At 34.0% G+C, this 18,221-nt stretch overlaps 1 protein-coding gene across 4 annotated transcripts in view; it reads left to right on the forward strand.

The window, feature by feature from the left end:
* Window positions 1–18,221, forward strand: part of SCLT1 (sodium channel and clathrin linker 1) — a 204,348-nt gene that overhangs the window by 82,973 nt on the left and 103,154 nt on the right. For all 4 annotated transcript variants that reach the window (XM_035023077.1, XM_035023076.1, XM_035023079.1 and 1 more), the window contains 3 exons: window positions 2,186–2,276; window positions 7,698–7,789; window positions 17,181–17,358. In XM_035023077.1, the coding sequence (XP_034878968.1) occupies window positions 2,186–2,276; window positions 7,698–7,789; window positions 17,181–17,358 (361 nt within the window). The remainder of the gene's footprint in view (window positions 1–2,185; window positions 2,277–7,697; window positions 7,790–17,180; window positions 17,359–18,221) is intronic.

Genomic DNA, 18,221 nt, shown 5'->3' on the forward strand with positions numbered 1-18,221 from the left:
AGAAAAAGAGGGAGTTTAGTTCAATCAAATGTGAAAAAATAGACAAGGATCTGTTTTAAGAAACAGTTAGTTAGTGCTCTGTTATACTTGAAACATAAATTAACATGAAGGGAATTGGCAAGAGATGAGACTCCTTGGGGCCAAATGATGATTAGCCTTATATGCCATGCAGAGGAGTGTTGATTGTGTGCCCAAAGAAGTAGGGAATCCAGAAAATGTTATTAAACAAGGATTTTTAACAGTAGCTAACCTTAATTTGCAGATATGATGCATTATAGAAATTGAATTAAGGAAGAGACCCACAGTGAGGACTTCAGTTTGGAAACTATTGGACTAGTACTGGAAGTAATGATGGGACCAAAGGTTGGGCCATGAAATGGAAATGGAATACATAATTGAAAGACAATTTAGAAGTAGAATCATTAGGAAAATTAGAAATCAGGAGATCATCTATTGTAGGGTCTTGGTCTTTGCAGATTATCTAATCCACCTCCCTGTTGTTGGACATAAGATAGCTGAGACGCTTGTGGTCAGGTGAATTGCCTTAGGCCACATTCCTAGTTAGTGACAGAACTAGGTTCCTGACTCTGGAGTTTTCCATATTGCATCGTATTCTGATTGTCTCTCTAACTGATCTTTTTTTTTTTCTTAATCATGCCATGGCCTTATTAAGTATCTCACTGCTTAATTTTTTCCTTTTAAAATATACAGGATGTTATAAATGGTAGGTTCATTTATTGATTCATATGATAATTGCAGTCCTGAAATTATCTCTAACCTTGAGGGAGATTTAAAATACATTGGTATAAGGTGGTTTTTGGTTTTAGATTTGTTGTTGGTGAACCATTTTGCAAGTAGAAAAAAGTCTATTTTATGTCTGATAAATTCAGATTTTTATAAATTAGATTTATTCAAAACAAAGCATTTTCCTAAAGTGCTTAATTTTATATTATTGGAACCATTTTTTTTTTGTAGACAGTGTATCATAGAGAACTCTGTTTAAATACCAGTTTCATTACTTAATTTGTGAATCCTCGGGCAAGTTGGTAAATCTCTGTCAACCTCACTCTCAACTTTAGTTTGGTGGAATAGTCTTAATAATACTTAATTCACAGAGAAAGTTAATTGTACTAAGTGAGATGATTGCAAAGCATTTATGACAGTTTCTGTTACCTAGTAATTATCTGATACATTTTAGATTTTTATTTCCTATTGTCTTATGCTAAGACAATTTACTGTTAGATTTTTATTTCCTATTGTCTTATGCTAATCAGTAATGTAATATATAAATACTGTTAGCCAAAAGTAAATCAGTTAACATATACTGTGAATTTCTCATCAAATAATTTTTTAAGCCCAATAGCACTGAAATGGTTGATTTATAATACCTACATAAAATATAATTAAGAAATAAATATGGGCAGTTCCTACACTAAAGTAGCTTTGTTCCTAAATATGTTTATGTTTTTTACATAATCCAAGTGTTTTGTTTCATACTTAATGCTTAATTGGTAGGATATTAAAAATCTTTTTTTCTGTTTCAGAAAGTCTTATTATTCTAAAATCTTTTTCTGTGGGGAGTCAAGAAGATATTGAAACTTATTTGATACTAATGGAACATTCAAAAAACTTGTTATTTTTTCTTTTGCAACTACAATTTCTAAAAAAATTAACTATTATACTATCTTGAGACAAATGTTTGAATTCATTATATTAAGTGGTTATATAATACATACTCCTGGTATTTAAGGAGTGATCAAATATTGAAGCTTTGGTTCATTTTCATAGAAAAGCCAATCAGTGATATTTCTTTAACTCTATAAATTCAGGAAGTTATTAAAGTAACGATATTCTACTTAGCACTGCCATTCTTGTTAGGTAATTTACTAAGATGATAAAGTGCTTTTTCATGAAATATGAATCATTTGAGTATGAAATATAATTTATCCAAATAAAGTATTAATAACTCCCACTTTATACCCCTGCCCTTCACCTATACTTTTCCTCTTTACTCTTCCACATGCATTTTATCAGTAATAAAGGAATCTTTCAGTATCTACCCCTTAGATTCATTTTTAGGTGCATAAGAGTTACTAGTGATTTTACCAAATTTAGATTTCTTTTCTAGCTTTTTAAATTCTTTATGGCCTATGAAAAGTGTTTATTAACTTACTTTCTATTTTAGGCAAGCCAAGTTAGATATGAGAGTTGCAGCAGCAAAAGTGGAAGAGTTAAATAACATGGCTGAAAATCTTCAAGGACAAATGCAAAAGAAGGTATTTTCTTATTTCTAAGACAACTGGAAGCCTATAGTTTAGTTTCTGTGAATTTTATTAATATTTTTTGGATTAGGTGTTAAAGAGGGTTGCTGGAAAAGAAATTAAAAATCATTTTATTGCTCTCTAAATATAAAATATGAAATTAGGAAGCTAAATTATAATTTTGGAAATTACTTCCATTCACTTTATCCTGAGTCAGTAAAACATTGTAATCATTCCTAGATAACATCATTACTGAAAGACATATTAAGACAAGATGAAGTTTGATTAATTGGTAATACATAGATAAAAAGAAGCATGTAATACTACATTTTGTGTTATTTATGGAAATACTTATTGGCATAAGAGACCCTGGTTTTTATGTGTAATAGTGACATTTCAGGAAGGTGTCAAGGAAAGGTTAGGCTTTAGATTTAGGTGGATATAATTATTAAAAATTCTAGCTGTGGTATTTACTAGCTGTGTAACTTTTCTAAGCTTTATTTCCTAATAAGTGAAAGTTGATTATAGATTTCTAATAATGGTGATTCGTGAAAGGCTTATGTAAAACTGCCCATAGATAACAGTTATAAAACTTGGATACATTCTTTAAAACATTGGGACACACCCAAAAACAGAAAGACACTGAAAGAGGTACGAATTGTAAGTTTTTGAATTTCTGACCTGAGAGTTCTTGCCAGCCGCCATAGCTGTGGGTTCAGAAAACAACAGCTTTATATGGACTTAAATAGCCAAGATCAAAGTTAAAGGTAGGAAAAGCAGTTGAAAATATAAAGAAGAAATATTGGCAACAAAAGCACAACAACAACAAAAAACAGAGAGAGAAACCTAAATTCTGAGTATAAACTCTGACCAGATCCATGGCTGACAGCCAAAGTATGCATATGGGGGTAGGAGAGGGAGTTGAGTGAAAAAGTAGGCAGAGACCTGAAAGAAAACTACTCTTGAAAGATAGAGCTATATGGAACTATATATCTGAGTTTACCACTTCTTATAATTGATTGCATTCCTGAAATGTGTACTGTTCAAGCAACAGAAAGCTGAAGCCTTAATGTTTGTATCAGAGGACAGAGCCCAAAGCAGCCAGAGCAGCTTGAAATTACAGAGGAATCTCCAAGACCAACAAAATCATGAAGAGGATGAGCCCTACCCCTGCCCAAACTTGACCAATCCTTTAAGTATGTAGGCACAAGAGAATTTCCAGGAAGCCTAGGTAAAAAAGCAACCATGGAAAGAAACAAGAACTGATTACATATGGCAGCTGCTGCATACTATAGGGGAAACATTCCAGAGCTTGAATCGAGGCAAGATAATTGCCTCCTTGAACAGAAAAACTAATAATCCTCAAGAACAAAACAGAATCCAAAGTAACTGCAATGCATTATCTATATTATCCAGTTTTCAACCAAAACTCTCTAGACAGGAAAGTGTGACTGATGGGGCTGGGGTAGGGGAAGCAAAGCAGTCCATAGAAATTCACTCTCAGCAGACCTAGCTCTTGGATTTAGCAGGCAAAGGCTTCAAATAAGCGGTTATAAATATGTTAAAGGAATTAAAGAAAATGTGTATTTAAGTTAGAGTAAAATAAGGCTTCAGTGATGGAGCAGATAGAGAATTTTAACTGAGAAATAGAAAATAATTTTAAAAATAGAAATTCTGGAGTTTAAAAGTACAGCAACCAAAATAAAAATTTAATTAGATGGGCTCAAGAATAGATTGGAAATAGCAGAAGAAATAAGCAATGAACTTGAAGACAGATCAACAGAAATTTTCCTATCCAAAAAACAGAGTTTAATTTTTCAAAGTGCTGGAACAAACAATCCTAAAATTTGTATGGAATCAGAAAAGACCCCTAATCGCCAAGGAAATGTTGAAAAAGAAAAACAAGCTGGGGGCGTCACGTTGCCCAATTTCAAGCTATGTTACAAAGCTGTGATCACCAAGACAATATGGTACTGGCACAAAAACAGACATACAGACCAATGGAACAGAATAGAGAACCCAGATATGGACCCTCAACTCTGTGGTCAAATAATCTTTGACAAAGCAGGAAAAAACATGCAATGGAAAAAAGACAGTCTCTTCAATAAATGGTGCTGGGAAAATTGGACAGCCACATGCAGAAGAATGAAACTCGATCATTCTCTAACACCATTCACAAAGATAAACTCAAAGTGGATGAAAGGCCTCAATGAGAGACAGGAATCCATCAAAATCCTAGAGGAGAACATAGGCAGGAACCTCTTTGACATCGGCCACAGCAACTTCTTTCAAGATACATCTCCAAAAGCTAGTGAAACAAAAGCAAAAGTGACATTTTGGGACTTCATCAAGATAAAAGTCTTCTGCACAGCAAAGGGAACAGTCAACAAAACAAAGAGGCAACCCACAGAATGGGAGAAGATATTTGCAAATGACACTACAGATAAAGGACTGGTATCCAAGATCTATAAAAAACTTCTCAAACTCAACACCCAAAACACAAATAAGTCAAAAAGTGGACAGAAGATATGAAAAGACACTTCTCTGAAGAAGACATACAAATGACTAACAGACACATGAAAAAATGTTCATCATCATTAGCCATCAGGGAAATTCAAATCAAAACCACATGAGATACCACCTTACACCAGTTAGAATGGCAAAAATGGACAGGGAAAGAAAAACAAATGTTGGAGAGGTTGTGAGAAAGGGGAACCCTCTTACACTGTTGGTGGGAATGCAAGTTGGTACAGCCACTTTGGAAAACAGTGTGGAGCTTCCTCAGAAATTTAAAAATAGAGCTACCCTATGACCCAGCAATTGCACTCCTGGGTATTTACCCCAAAGACACAGATGTAGTGAAAAGAAGGGCCATATGCACCCCAATGTTCATAGCAGCAATGTCCATAATAGCCAAACTGTGGAAAGCGCCGAGATGCCCTTCAACAGATGAATGGATAAAGAAGATGTGGTTCATATATACAATGGAATATTACTCAACCATCAGAAAGGATAATACCCAACTTTTACATCAACATGGATGGGACTGGAGGAGATTATGCTAAGTGAAATAAGTCAAGCAGAGAAAGTCAATTATATGGTTTCACTTATTTGTGGAACATAAGGAATAGCATGGAGGACATTAGGAGAAGGAAGGGAAAAATGAGGGGGGGAATTGAAGGGAGAGATGAACCATGAGACTGAGAAACAAACAGGGTTTTAGAGGGGTCGGAGGGGGGATTGGTTAGCCTGGTGATGGGTATTAAGGAGGGCACATACTGCATGGAGCACTGGGTGTTATATGAAAACAATGGATCGTGGATCACCACATCAAAAACCAATGATGTATTGTATGGTGACTAACATAATATAATAAAATTTAAAAAAAAAAAAACAGTTTAAAAGATGGAAGAAAAATGGGTGGCTCAGTCAGTTAAGCGGTTGGCTCTTGATTTCAGCTCAGGTCATGACCCTGAGTCCTGGGATCAAGCCCCGCATCGGGCTTCTTGCTCAGCAGGGAGCCTGCTTCTCCCTCTCCCTCTGCCTGCCACTGTCCCCTGCTTGTGCGCTCTCTCTCTCTCTCTGTGTCAAATAACTAAATAAAAATCTTTAAAATAAAAGATGGAAGAAAAATAAACAAGACCTCAGAGATCTGGGGGAAAATACGAAGCAAGCCAACAGGAATGTAATTGGAATTGCAGAAGAGACGGGGACAGAAAAGATGTTTAAAGAAATAATGGCTGGAAACTTCCAATATTTGGTGGAAAACAGGTAGGATAAACACAAAGAAAATTACTTCTACACATCATTACAATACTGACCACCAGTTATAAAGTGAAAACTTGAATGCAGCAACAGGAAAATGGCATGAACGGAGGAACAGTGGTAAGAGTAATGGCTGACTTCTTACAAGAAACGTGGAAGCAAAAAACATTGGAATAATATATTTGAAGTGCTGAAGGGAAAAAAATGCTCACTAAGAATTCTATGTCCAGTGAAACTGTACTTCAAAAATGAAGGTAAAATAAAGAAATTTTCAGATAAATGACACTGAGAGTTTGTCACTAGCAGAGCTGTTATCCAAAGAATGACAAAAGAAATTCTTTAGGCTAAAAGGAAAGGACACCAGATGGTGACTCAGATATAGGAAGAAATTAAGAGGAACAACAATTGTAAATATGAAATATTTTTGTACATATTTTTCTAATTAATACCTTAAAATATATGACTGCTTTAAAGGAGGATTGAGCAGTGTATGTGATGGATTTATTTATTTGTCCTTTTTTTAATTTAAATTCAATTAATTAACATACCATGTATTATCAGTTTCAAAGGTAGAGTTCAATGACCTCTACCTATGTGATGGATTTGTAAAGTCACAGATGTAATAGAACAATGCACTCAAGACTAGGATGGTACATGGAGATAAATACATTGTTGCAAGGTTCCCATGTTTTCTCTGAACTAGATATTAACTCTGAATAAATTGGGATGAGTTAAAGATACATACTATAATTTCTAGAGCAACTACTAAAAATTAATTCAGAGATATAGCTAAAAGTCAATAGAATTAAAATGGTATGTAAAAAATAACACAACAGTAGGCAAGAAAGGATAAACAGGATTTTTTCTAAAGGTGGTACAAATCAAACCTGTTTATTTCAAAGCATTGCTAGGTCAGAGAAGAAATATCCTATGATTGTAATGGTATGCTGTATAACCAAGTTTTAAAAGAGCATATTATAAAGGCAGATTATTTACATACAAATCCCTGCTTTGTTTTGTTAGATTTGCACTATAGAAATAGTTTGAAATATTGGTAGAAATTTATATGCAATGACTTTTTATTATTGTTTTTCTAATACAAAATCGATAGTGAGGTTTTCTTCCCCTTTTTTTAGTATGTACATGATTTATTTCCAAACTGTTATTGCTTGTTTATTTTCAATTTTATTACTTTCCTAGTTATAAAAGTAGTGCATGCTATTCCTAAAAATTCAAATAATATTGAAAAATATAAAGAAGAGCACAACATATATACAAAATATATAATAGAGGTAATGCAAGATTACCTTGCAGGTCTATCCCTAGGAAATAATCAATGTTAACAGATTGTTTATAGCTTAAAGATGTTTTTTCTGTGTGTGTATATATATATATATGCATATATGTTTTAATTTTTTTAGTGTAAAAGGAGTCATACCATAAATACTATGCTACAGAATTTTTTTTAGTGAAACAGATTTCATGGACAGCTCTCAGACATCTAGATCAATTTTTAAGGAGTTGATTAGATAATGCTGTATTGGTATCCCTTCTTTAAACTTAGATATTAAATTCTAGAAGTGTAATAACTTTATAGAGTGAATTCTTTATGTTGTATAATGATGTATTGTATTTTCACATACTCAAGCTTCCAGTTTCTTTATTTTCTAGGAGGAGGAAATGTTGTCTGCCCAAGGAAGAGAGGAAGCATCAGATAGGCGTTTACAGCAGTTACAATTTAGTATAAAACAATTAGAAACAAGGTAAATTGTTAAATACATCTAGCTTTCTCTATAAGCTTCAAAATGTTTTCCACATTGGAGTTTCAGTTTATGATATTTTCTAGAATATGTATTTTATAACTGCTAAACAAACTATAATCCTAGGTTTTAAATCTGATTTACTGGACATTATTTATTTTAAAAATCATGTTCAAAACATTGATATATTTTGAATGTATATTCAAAATCATTTTTCTCTTCCTTTTCCCCAAAGCAGTCATAGTCAAGTTTAGTCAATCCCCAAATCAAAAATGTTCTTTCCATCTTAAAGCAGAAAAACAAAATTGGGTAAAAATTAAACAGAAAAACTATCTTACTAAGTAGGTACACAAGAGAAAAAGTACTCAAGAAATCATTATAGGTGTTTTCTCTGGAGTCTTCTGGAGCAGTAATTTTCAGTAATCTTTGAAGGTCTGGACTACTCTTTAAATATATTCTGTAGGTTGTCTTTAATCGCTATCTTAATGTAAATATGCACTATAAAAATCTTTTGTTGTTTTTGTTGTTTCCTAGTCCTTGTTGAATGTTCCCTTAAAAGACTTGAAAATTGTCATTTGTAACCTATTAAAGATAACAGTGACCATAGCCCATAAATTCACTTTATGATTAATAGCCGAAAAATCTACTCTGTATGATTGGAATCTTTTACACTCAGAAATAGTCTGCTGATCTGAGCACATTAAAAATTGAGATCTCAGTTCTAGTCATAGATCCAAAGCTAATTTATTGTTTGTTGAGAAAAAAAAAATTAGTATGTTTGACCTTTTGTTTCCTGTTCTTCAGAGTATTAATAAAAATAATTTCTTTCCTCATGGCAGTTGAAAACTAATTGATTTTAACTACTAACTTGAGACTTTGATGAAAAGAGTTGTAATTTTTAAGTGCTAGGGTTTTTGGGTTTTGCTTTGCACTTTTCTAAACTTTTCAGCAATTTATTGATTGATTTGCTTGTACTACTGCTTTCCTGAACTTCTTTGTGTTAACCTTAGAGAAAAAGTCTGTGGTTCTAGATTTTCATTTCTATTATCTTAGTAGATATTCTATGCTATGAAAATAAATGCTAGAGACTTAAAACAGTAAACTCTTGAATAGTGAATTTTAATTCCTTTTGATTCTAATAATACTGAATCATAAAGAATCAAGCTGTTTTTTTCATTAACAGTGCTTTGTCTTTTTAGTGTTGAGAGAGTGCGGATTTTTGTTATTGTTGTTTTAAATTTTTTTGCTTTTAGTATGAAGCTATAATACAGCCTAACCAAATAGCTCTCTAAGAGATCAGTGCATGTATAAGAAAATCTAAGGATATTTTTTAAAGTCCAGTATGCAGCTAGCCACCTCTGAAAAGGAAATTTTTACATTGACTGCCTTTTATAGCTATTAAACTAATATTGTTACTGTTATGATTAAAAAAAAGTTTATATACTTTAAAGCTTAAAAAATCTCTTGTACTTATATAAAAGAGAAAGCAGAGTTACTAGTGTACTTGACGTGTGTTTCTAAGCACCACTCAGCCAATCTGTTTTAGGTGTAAATGTATCCTATTTAATGGAACTGCTGGTTAGAAAAGTTTTGTTTTTGGTGGCGCCTGGGTGGCTCAGTCGTTAAGCGTCTGCCTTCGGCTCAGGTCATGGTCCCAGGGTCCTGGGATCGAGCCGGGCATCGGGCTCCCTCTCAGCAAGAAGCCTGCTTCTCCCTCTCCCACTCCCCCTGCTTGTGTTCCCTCTCGCTGTGTCTCTCCCTGTCAAATAAATAAATAAAATCTTTAAAAACAAAAAAAGAAAGAAAAGAAAAGTTTTGTTTTTAATGGTCATCTCTGTTCCACAAAATCAGAGACATTTTGGCCTCAATAAATGCTTTTTTTGCCATTATTAAAATTATTATTATTATTTTTAAAATTATTATTTGTGATCCTTTCAAATGTCATAAACACCTAAGAAGCATAAGTTATTTCCTTCTGTCTTCCAAAGAAAGGGTCCCTCCTCTCCCCCTTTTTAGATGATTCGTGGATCCTGGGAATTGCCTCCGGAGAATGACAGTTCTTTCTGGGAAAGATTTTGCTGGTTTGTATATGCTCAGCTAAATAAGGCAGAAGTTAAATGAGTGGAATTGGTTTAAACTACCTCTTCATACTTTTAAATTTGGTGTTTCTTTTAAAATAATATACAAATAGGACTAAGAAATCTTCATTTAGGTGACTGGTAAATAGTGAATTTCATTCTAATCATCGTTCAGCTTTTTGTTTGCTGCCGTACTCCTAAGCATAATAGAATACATAAATTCTTTCATTAAAGATGTTGAAAGGGGCGCCTGGGTGGCTCAGCCGTTAAGCGTCTGCCTTCGGCTCACGTCATGATCCCAGGGTCCTGGGATGGAGCCCCGCATCGGGCTCCCTGCTCGGCGGGAAGCCTGCTTCTCCTTCTCCCGCTCCCCCTGCTTGTGTTCCCTCTCTCGCTGTGTCTCCCTCTGTGTCAAATAAATAAACAAAATCTTAAAAAAAAAAAAAAATTAAAGATGTTGAAATATGGTCTTTTGGAAGGCCATGCGTTGGAAATTGGTGAATATGGTTGGATAAAATATGGAGGAGCTTGGAAATAAAATTAGTCAAATTTGAATTTCATGTGATGTATTACAAATTCTTTATCCAAGACTGCATGATGAAATTAATATTTTATGAAGATTAATTTGATGATATTCTCAAAGTAAGGCTATCTGGGGACAGGACTATAAATTGTTGGAGTAAAAAGATTTTGAGATTTAGAGGCAGAATTGCTTTGATTTCTGGTTCTAGTACATTCTGTCTTTATATATTAGAGAAGTTAACCAACCTCACTTAGCTGCAGTTTCATTAGGATTAAATGAGAGAAGAATATGTAGGGGACCCAGCACCAAGTTTATTATTTTAAAACGAGTCTACTTATAATAATAAATGATAATTATTCCCAATGGTAAAAAACGGTTTTGTATTTTAATTGTTTTAATGGTCTTAACGAAATAGAACAAGGTAGAAAAAAGGTCTATAATAAACTGTCACAAAGAGTAACAGTCTTCATTGTTACAAAGAATAAAAGTCTTAAATCTTTTCCATAGTTATAACTCCTTGATTTATTATGAAATATTTGCAAATTAATCTGGATATTTTTGAATATTGCTATTGACCAAATAAAATTAATTATTGTATCAGTTCTGTAAGAAAGGTTTTGTATGTTAGTTATAAATTGGATAAATTGGCTTTATTCATTGTTACTTTTATTTTTATCAAAGGAAAAATATATAAGCATTGTTTCAAAATCATATAGTACCACAAACATTATAATGAACAGTGGTTTCTTGTTAATTATCTCATTTCTTCACATAGCAAGTTTTCTGTGTACTTGATACTAATTCATAGCTAAGTACTCTATCAAAGCTCTAAAATGCCTCTCAATATGGTCAACCACATGAGGTCATTGTAATTACATCCTTTTCTTGAAGAAATCCATTGGTGTTCTCCATCCCCTGCCTCAGACCGTTCACTAGGACTGATGAGAGCTCTCATTTTGAAATTTTAATTCACTGTGGTCCTGGGATTTCCTTCTTGCCATTCTGTATTGGAGCCTGTGTCTTTTGCATCCCCATGGCTGCTGCTTTCTTTGTTGACCCTCTCATTTTAATTCTTCCTCAGCTTTCTGAGGATACATGGGACACATTTTTTTTAATTTAATTTTATTTCGTTATGTTAGTCACCATACAATACGTCATTAGTTTTTTTTTCATCATTAGTTTTTGATGTAGTGTTCCATGATTCATTGTTTGCGTGTAACACCCAGTGCTCCATGGAATACACGCCCTCCTTAATACCTATCACCAGGCTAACCCATCCCCCCAACCCCCTCCTCTCTAAAACCTTCAGTTTGTTTCTTGGAGTCCATAGTCTCTCATGGTTCTTCTCCCACTCTGATTGCCCCCCTCCCTTCATTTTTCCCTTCCTTCTCCTAATGTCCTCCATGCATGGGATGCATTTTTTAAGATTTGCTTATTTAGAAATATCTTTATCCTACTTTCAAAGGTGTTTGATAGTTTTGTTGAGTAATGAATCATAGGTTGGAAATCCAAGGTTTTAAATCCTTTTTCCTTAGAATGTTGATATTTTCCTTAAATTGTCTAGCCTCTAGCTATAGGAAAAAATTCTTATGTCATTCAAAATTACAATTTTTTATATGTGATTCCTCTTTTCCCTCTGGAGACTTTTAGGATCATCCACCCACCAGCACCACAGTGAGTGTTCTAAAATTGCACAGTGTGTACATGCAGTGAGAATCCTTTTTCATTCATCTTACCAGGGAAATTTCAGTCTAGAAATTCATGTCCTTCAGTTCAAGGAATTTTTTTATAGATTTTGTCATTTGATAGTTTTCTTCATTTTTTCTCTGTTCATTTTGCTTGAACTTAATATTAGTTAAATATTGGACCTTACGGATCGATTCCCTAATTTTCCTTTCTTTTCTCTCTTGTTTTTCATTCCTTCATTTATTTTCTCCTTTCTTGGAGGTTTCCTTAAATTTTCTTCTCATTAACCATCTATTGAATATTTTATTTTAGCTATCTTAATTTTATTTTAAAGAGCCATTTCTTATTCTGTTTCTTTTTCTGTAATAGCTTATTCTTATTTAACAGATGTTATATCTTAGTTCAGTATATTAAATATATATTTTATAAGGTTTTCTTCTGTTATTATTGTCTGCTCTCTCAACATTCCTTTTCTTCCTATGTGCCCTTCTGTCTTTCTTGGTGCTTGGTGATCCTTTCTATCCATTGATATTTAAAAGTAAGATAACAAAGTACTTGCTTTAGCAGCACATATACTAAAAATTGGAATACAGAGAAAATTAGCATGGCCCACAGACAAATTCATGAATCATTCCATATCTTTAAAAACCAAACTTGTAGGTAGAGAACAGACTGGTGGTTGGGTTGGGGGGAGGGGGGTGAGATGGGTGAAGGTGGTCAAAAGTTATGAATTTCCAGTTATAAAAGACATACGTGATAGGATGTAATGTATAAAATGGTGACTATAGTTAATAATACTGTACTGTATATTTGAAAGTTGCTAAGAGAATAGATCTTAAACACTTATCATAAGAAAAAAAATAGCTATATGTGGTGATGTATATTAACTAGATTTATTGTGGTGACCATTTTACATTGTATACAAATACCAAATCATTATGTTGTACACTTGAAACTAATATAATGTTACATGTCAAATATATTTCAGTTAAAAAAAAAGAGACACCAAAAAGCAGGTAAGAGGCTAAGTGTGCATAGGTGGGTTGTGATCTGGCAGACTTTACTGTATTATGTTTAGGCAGTAAGCTGGCTTTTTCCTCGAGCAGTTCCCATATATCAGAATCTTTCCTGGGCCAGTTTCCCCAGGGTAGAATTCATCAGGCTTCTGCTGTGGCCTGGGAGCAAAAATGCGCTAGCCTGAGTGTATTCCAAAGTTGAAGAAAGAGTCTGAGAGTAATATATTCAGACTTTATTCAATACCCTGGGTTTTAGTATGCCTTCTTACCCCCAACTTTACTTGAAATGACAGCCCCTTGCTGTGTAGTTATAGGTACATAGATCTGTGGGCTGAATCTGTATCATTTAAGTGGAAGTTTGTGTTTGGCAGTATAGTATATTTATTAGGAACATGGACTCTGGACCCAGACTGAGTTCAAACTGTAACTTCACCAGTAACTAGATAAATAACCTTGGGCATGTTGCTTACCCTTTCTGTACTACTCTTTCTCCATCTATGAAATAAATGTAATGCAATAACCTGTCTTATATCTTCTATAATATAAGCTTATATCCTACCTCATAGGTTAATGATAAAACTTATCTCACAGCATTGTTGAAGATATTGAGGATTATGTTTTCTTTCATATAAAGTACCTAGCACAAAGAATTATAAGTTTTTGCTGTTATCCTTTTTGTTACCATTATTACAAAGAGGGAACTTGACCCAATTTTAGCAAGTTGACAGGATTCTTATAAGATTTGGCTTATAAGAGCATGTAAAAATGCCTTTATGAGAATAAGAATAGTAGTAATATGTCTTTTATGTTATAAAATTATGGAAACCTATAAATTATGAAGCTGATGATCTGAATCTGCTTTACTGTAACTCCACTCCACTTCTAAAACCAGTCTGACTTTTCAGAGCCAAGGGGTTGCTGGGGCTGCTAGACTGTTGAATGCATGTGAAACTTTTAGTTGCAAGGCTTTTTCTGACATGACTGGGTGTGAAGCCTGGATAAGAGTGTCAAGGAGCCTTGACTCAGGGTTGGAATTCACCCAGTCCTAAACAAAGCTTGTTCTTGAGAGATGAAGTTGGTGCATGCCCTTCATGAGTCACCTGCTCTGTCTGGGCCTGAAGAGACCGTGGTGAAACAAACAGTGAACTAATACTAGTAAAGTGCTCTATGTCCTATGCCTCTTTGAGAGTGGTTGGGGCTGCTTCATTTTCTTCCACGAATGCCTTAACTACAGTAAAATAGAATGAATAATGTCATATATTTTGGCTCAGGTCATGATCTCATGGGTGATGAGACTGAGCCCCGAGTCAGGCTCTGCATTCAGTGGGGAATCTGCTTGAGATTCTCTCTCTCCCTCTGCCCTTCCCCCCTTGCTCTCTGTCTCTCTTTCTGTCTCTCAAAATAAATGAATAAATCTAAAAAAAAAAGTAAGGCCCAGTAATATATTAGAAAACACCTAAAACAAAGAATAAATGAACTAGAACATAGCTCTCAAGGAAGGGAAGATGAAGAGAATTAGTTTTAAATTTAAAATAAAGGTTTTAGTGGAGCACATTAGTAACTTAAAAAGAAAGGAGGAGTGACAGTCTTAATATTACACAAGGTCTGGTTTCATGGTAAAAAGCAGTAAACAGAATAAAGAGGGACCTTATGTATTGAAAAATGACACCGTTTTGAAAAAGATACATTAATATACCTAAGTACAGCAAATAATAGGATAGCTAAATATGTGATGCAAAAGCTAGGGAATTTGATGAAAGGGTGGTTTTGATAAAAATATAGTTATGGTCATTATTTTGGGCCATCTGAATCTGGAATTCCCCAGAGTATAGCTCTTCATGAGAGAATCAGCTAATTCTGTGGTGAAGTTTTGAGCATGTCCCTTGCTACAAAGATTTAAACTTGATTTTCCAGCTCTCCCAGTAAGTCTGTGAACTTACCAATATCCTTTTTAATAAACCCTTTTTCTGCTTAAGTTAGAGTTGGCTTCTACTACTGGCAACTAAGAACCCTGACTAAAATGGTAGTAGACCTTAACTCCATTCAAAATGAAGCAGATATACCAAACAGCAACAACAAAAATGTTTAAAGATAGAGATCTAAAAGGTAGGCTGAGTTCTCTCATTTCCCAAAACTGGGAGAGTCTGAGGTGTGCTATAGCAGGGAAGTTTCCTCCCGGTTCTTTGGTGTGGGTAGCGGGCGTGAGAAGAGGATAGAGAATGCTTTTCCTGCCATCACTTAGAAAAAAGAAACGCCTGAAAATAACAAAGAAAAGTATGAAATGTAAGAGAAGAGTTGTCTTACCAGAATGTATCAGAACCTATTATAAAGCCATATTGATCTGATTTGGGTATAGAATAGACAGATCAATGAAACATGATAATCCATAAGTAAATCATTATATTTGCATATTTTAAGTATGTTAAGGGGATTATTTCAATTTATCAGTTACTAATGGTATTCCTACAACTGACCATCAATCTGGAAGTTAAATTGGACTTCTCTCTTATAACACATTCAGAAGTAAACTCCAGGGGTGCCTGGGTGGCTCAGTCGGTTAAGTGTCTGCCTTCGGCTCAGGTCATGATCCCAGGGTCCTGGGATCAAGTCCCACATTGGGCTCCCTGCTCAGTGGGAATCTGCTTCTCCCTCTCCTCCCTGCTTATTCTCTCTCTCTCGCTATCTCTGTCTCTCTCTCAAATAAATAAAAATCTTTTTTTTTTAAAGATTTTATTTATTTATTTGAGAGAAAGAATGAGATAGAGAGAGCATGAGAGTGGGGAGGGTCAGGGGGAGAAGCAGACTCCCTGCTCAGCAGGGAGCCCGATGTGGGACTCCATCCCAGGACTCCAGGATCATGACCTGAGCCGAAGGCAGTCGCCCAACCAACTGAGCCACCCAGGCGCCCTCAAATAAATAAAAATCTTAAAAAAAAAAGAGAGAAGTAAACGCCAGAGGCACTTAAGATTTACCAGTAAAAATATTAAAGGCATAGCAGTCTTTTGAGGAAATCTAGGAAATTACATTAACAATCTATGGAAGAGGGAAATAGTCTTTATAAAAAATGAAATCCTACAAGCTGAAAAAAAAATCAAATTTAGCTGTTATTAAAGTGAACGTTTTAGTGTAGTAAAGAATTCCTAAATAGAGTCAGTAGGCAACAACAAAAAAAGTAGATTTGGGGAAAAATATTTGTAGCATACAGAACAGCTTGAAGGTTTATATCTTAACATTCAAAGAGTTCATATAAAAGAACAAGCAAATAACCCAAATCAGAAAAAAACTGACAGAGGATATGAAGAGGAAATTCAAAATGGACAGTTCACATGGCTAACAAACTAAAAATATGCTTAAACCCTCCAGTAATCAGGGAAATACAAATTAACAGTGAGATGAAGTTCCATCCATCAGACTAGGAAAAGAAAGAGCTTTTGGATGTATTGCTTGAGGGGATTTCTCTAAGATACGGAATGAGAAAAGCAAGTGCAGAGAAGGGTGTATATTATAATTTGCATTTTTATAACACAAATTATGTTTAAAAACCTATGGACCAATGTGTATATACTTTGTATATCTGTGTATTACTTGTGTATATATGTGTATACGGTTTTATGAACATGGAGAAAAATATTCAACGATACACATTAGTAAATCAACATGGGTTACCGGGGTAGAGAGTGGGTAAAGGATGCCAAGCAAAAAAGGAAAAATTTTAAAAGACCATATAAATAGAAAGAATAACTCATTCTTTAAGGAATTGCTTTAAAACATTGTCATGTAACTATATAATATGCTGTGATACTGTAGAAAGTGTAACATAATTAGAGTCAGAATATCTAGGCTCAGTCTCAGCCCCACAGCTCATTAGCCATATGGCCTTAATCAAATGCTTCACCTCTTTGGGTCTCTTGTTCTTTACAATGGAAATAATGAAACCTACTTTATAAAACTTCGGTGCAGATCAAATGAGAAAATACACGTGAAAGTAACCGGAATAGTGTTTGTTCTATTATAGATGCTCAGTAAATCTACTATTTCCCTTCTTCCCTTTAAAAATATTTGACTTTTGCAATGTAATTATTTACTTTTAGACTCTGTGTAGCAATCCAAGAAGCCACCCAATTAAGAGCACAAAAAACACATTTGGAAAAACAGACCAGAGAGTTACAAGCAAAGTGCAATGAATTAGAAAATGAAAAATATGAAGCTATTGTAAGAGCCAGAAATAGCATGCAGCTCTTAGAAGAAGCTAACCTTCAAAAAAATCAGGTAAGAAAACTAGTAAACATGTTTACAAATAATATATATGACCTAATAAGGGAGTCAATAATTACAGAATGAACACATGAAAATGAAACTGCTATACTCTCCATTAACAGACATATTCTTCATGGTAAGACTTAATCATAAAACATGATAAAATGGGGGCACCTGGATGACTCAGTTGGAAGAGCATGCGACTCTTGATCTCTAGGTCATGAGTTTAAGCCCCACGTTGGGTGTAGAGATAACTAAAAAAACAATAAAATAAAACAAAATACGATAAAATGTCAAACCTTTTCCCAAAGCTTTCATATCAGATCTTATGTCTCCAATCCTGATGTAAATAATACTCATCCTCTATAGTCTCATACTTTAAAAAATCTGCTATAGCACTTTAATGCAGTATACCCTGTATTTTATTCAGTTGAATCAGATTAATTTTACTCATCTTTATTTCCCCTTCATCACCTACATAATTACTCTAATAGAGCAGAAGCTTAATTGACAGGAATTAAATTTAGCTGTAAAAATTTACTAACTAGAACCTTCATGTCACTGTTCTTTTTTTAACCCTCTAACAATTGTGATTCCTATGCTATCACATATTATAGTTTTTTTCTTTTATCACTTCCATATAAATGGTATATAGTTCATAGAGGTCACCAAGTGGATAGATTTGTTTTTAATGTTCTTGCCTCCTTTATTTAGAGATCATTAAATCATTACTTCATTTAACCAACATTTATTAAATACCTAACATAAGCATAATTACTGGGAAATATGGGGAATACAAAGGAAATACTTTGCTTTATTTATGTTTCCTTTTTTACATAGTAGAGGGTTTTTCAAGAGGGCTGTTAAAAATGAAA

Source organism: Mirounga leonina, unplaced genomic scaffold (assembly GCF_011800145.1).
Source record: "Mirounga leonina isolate KUSES-001 unplaced genomic scaffold, KU_Mleo_1.0 Mir_176, whole genome shotgun sequence".
Taxonomy (NCBI): domain Eukaryota; kingdom Metazoa; phylum Chordata; class Mammalia; order Carnivora; family Phocidae; genus Mirounga; species Mirounga leonina.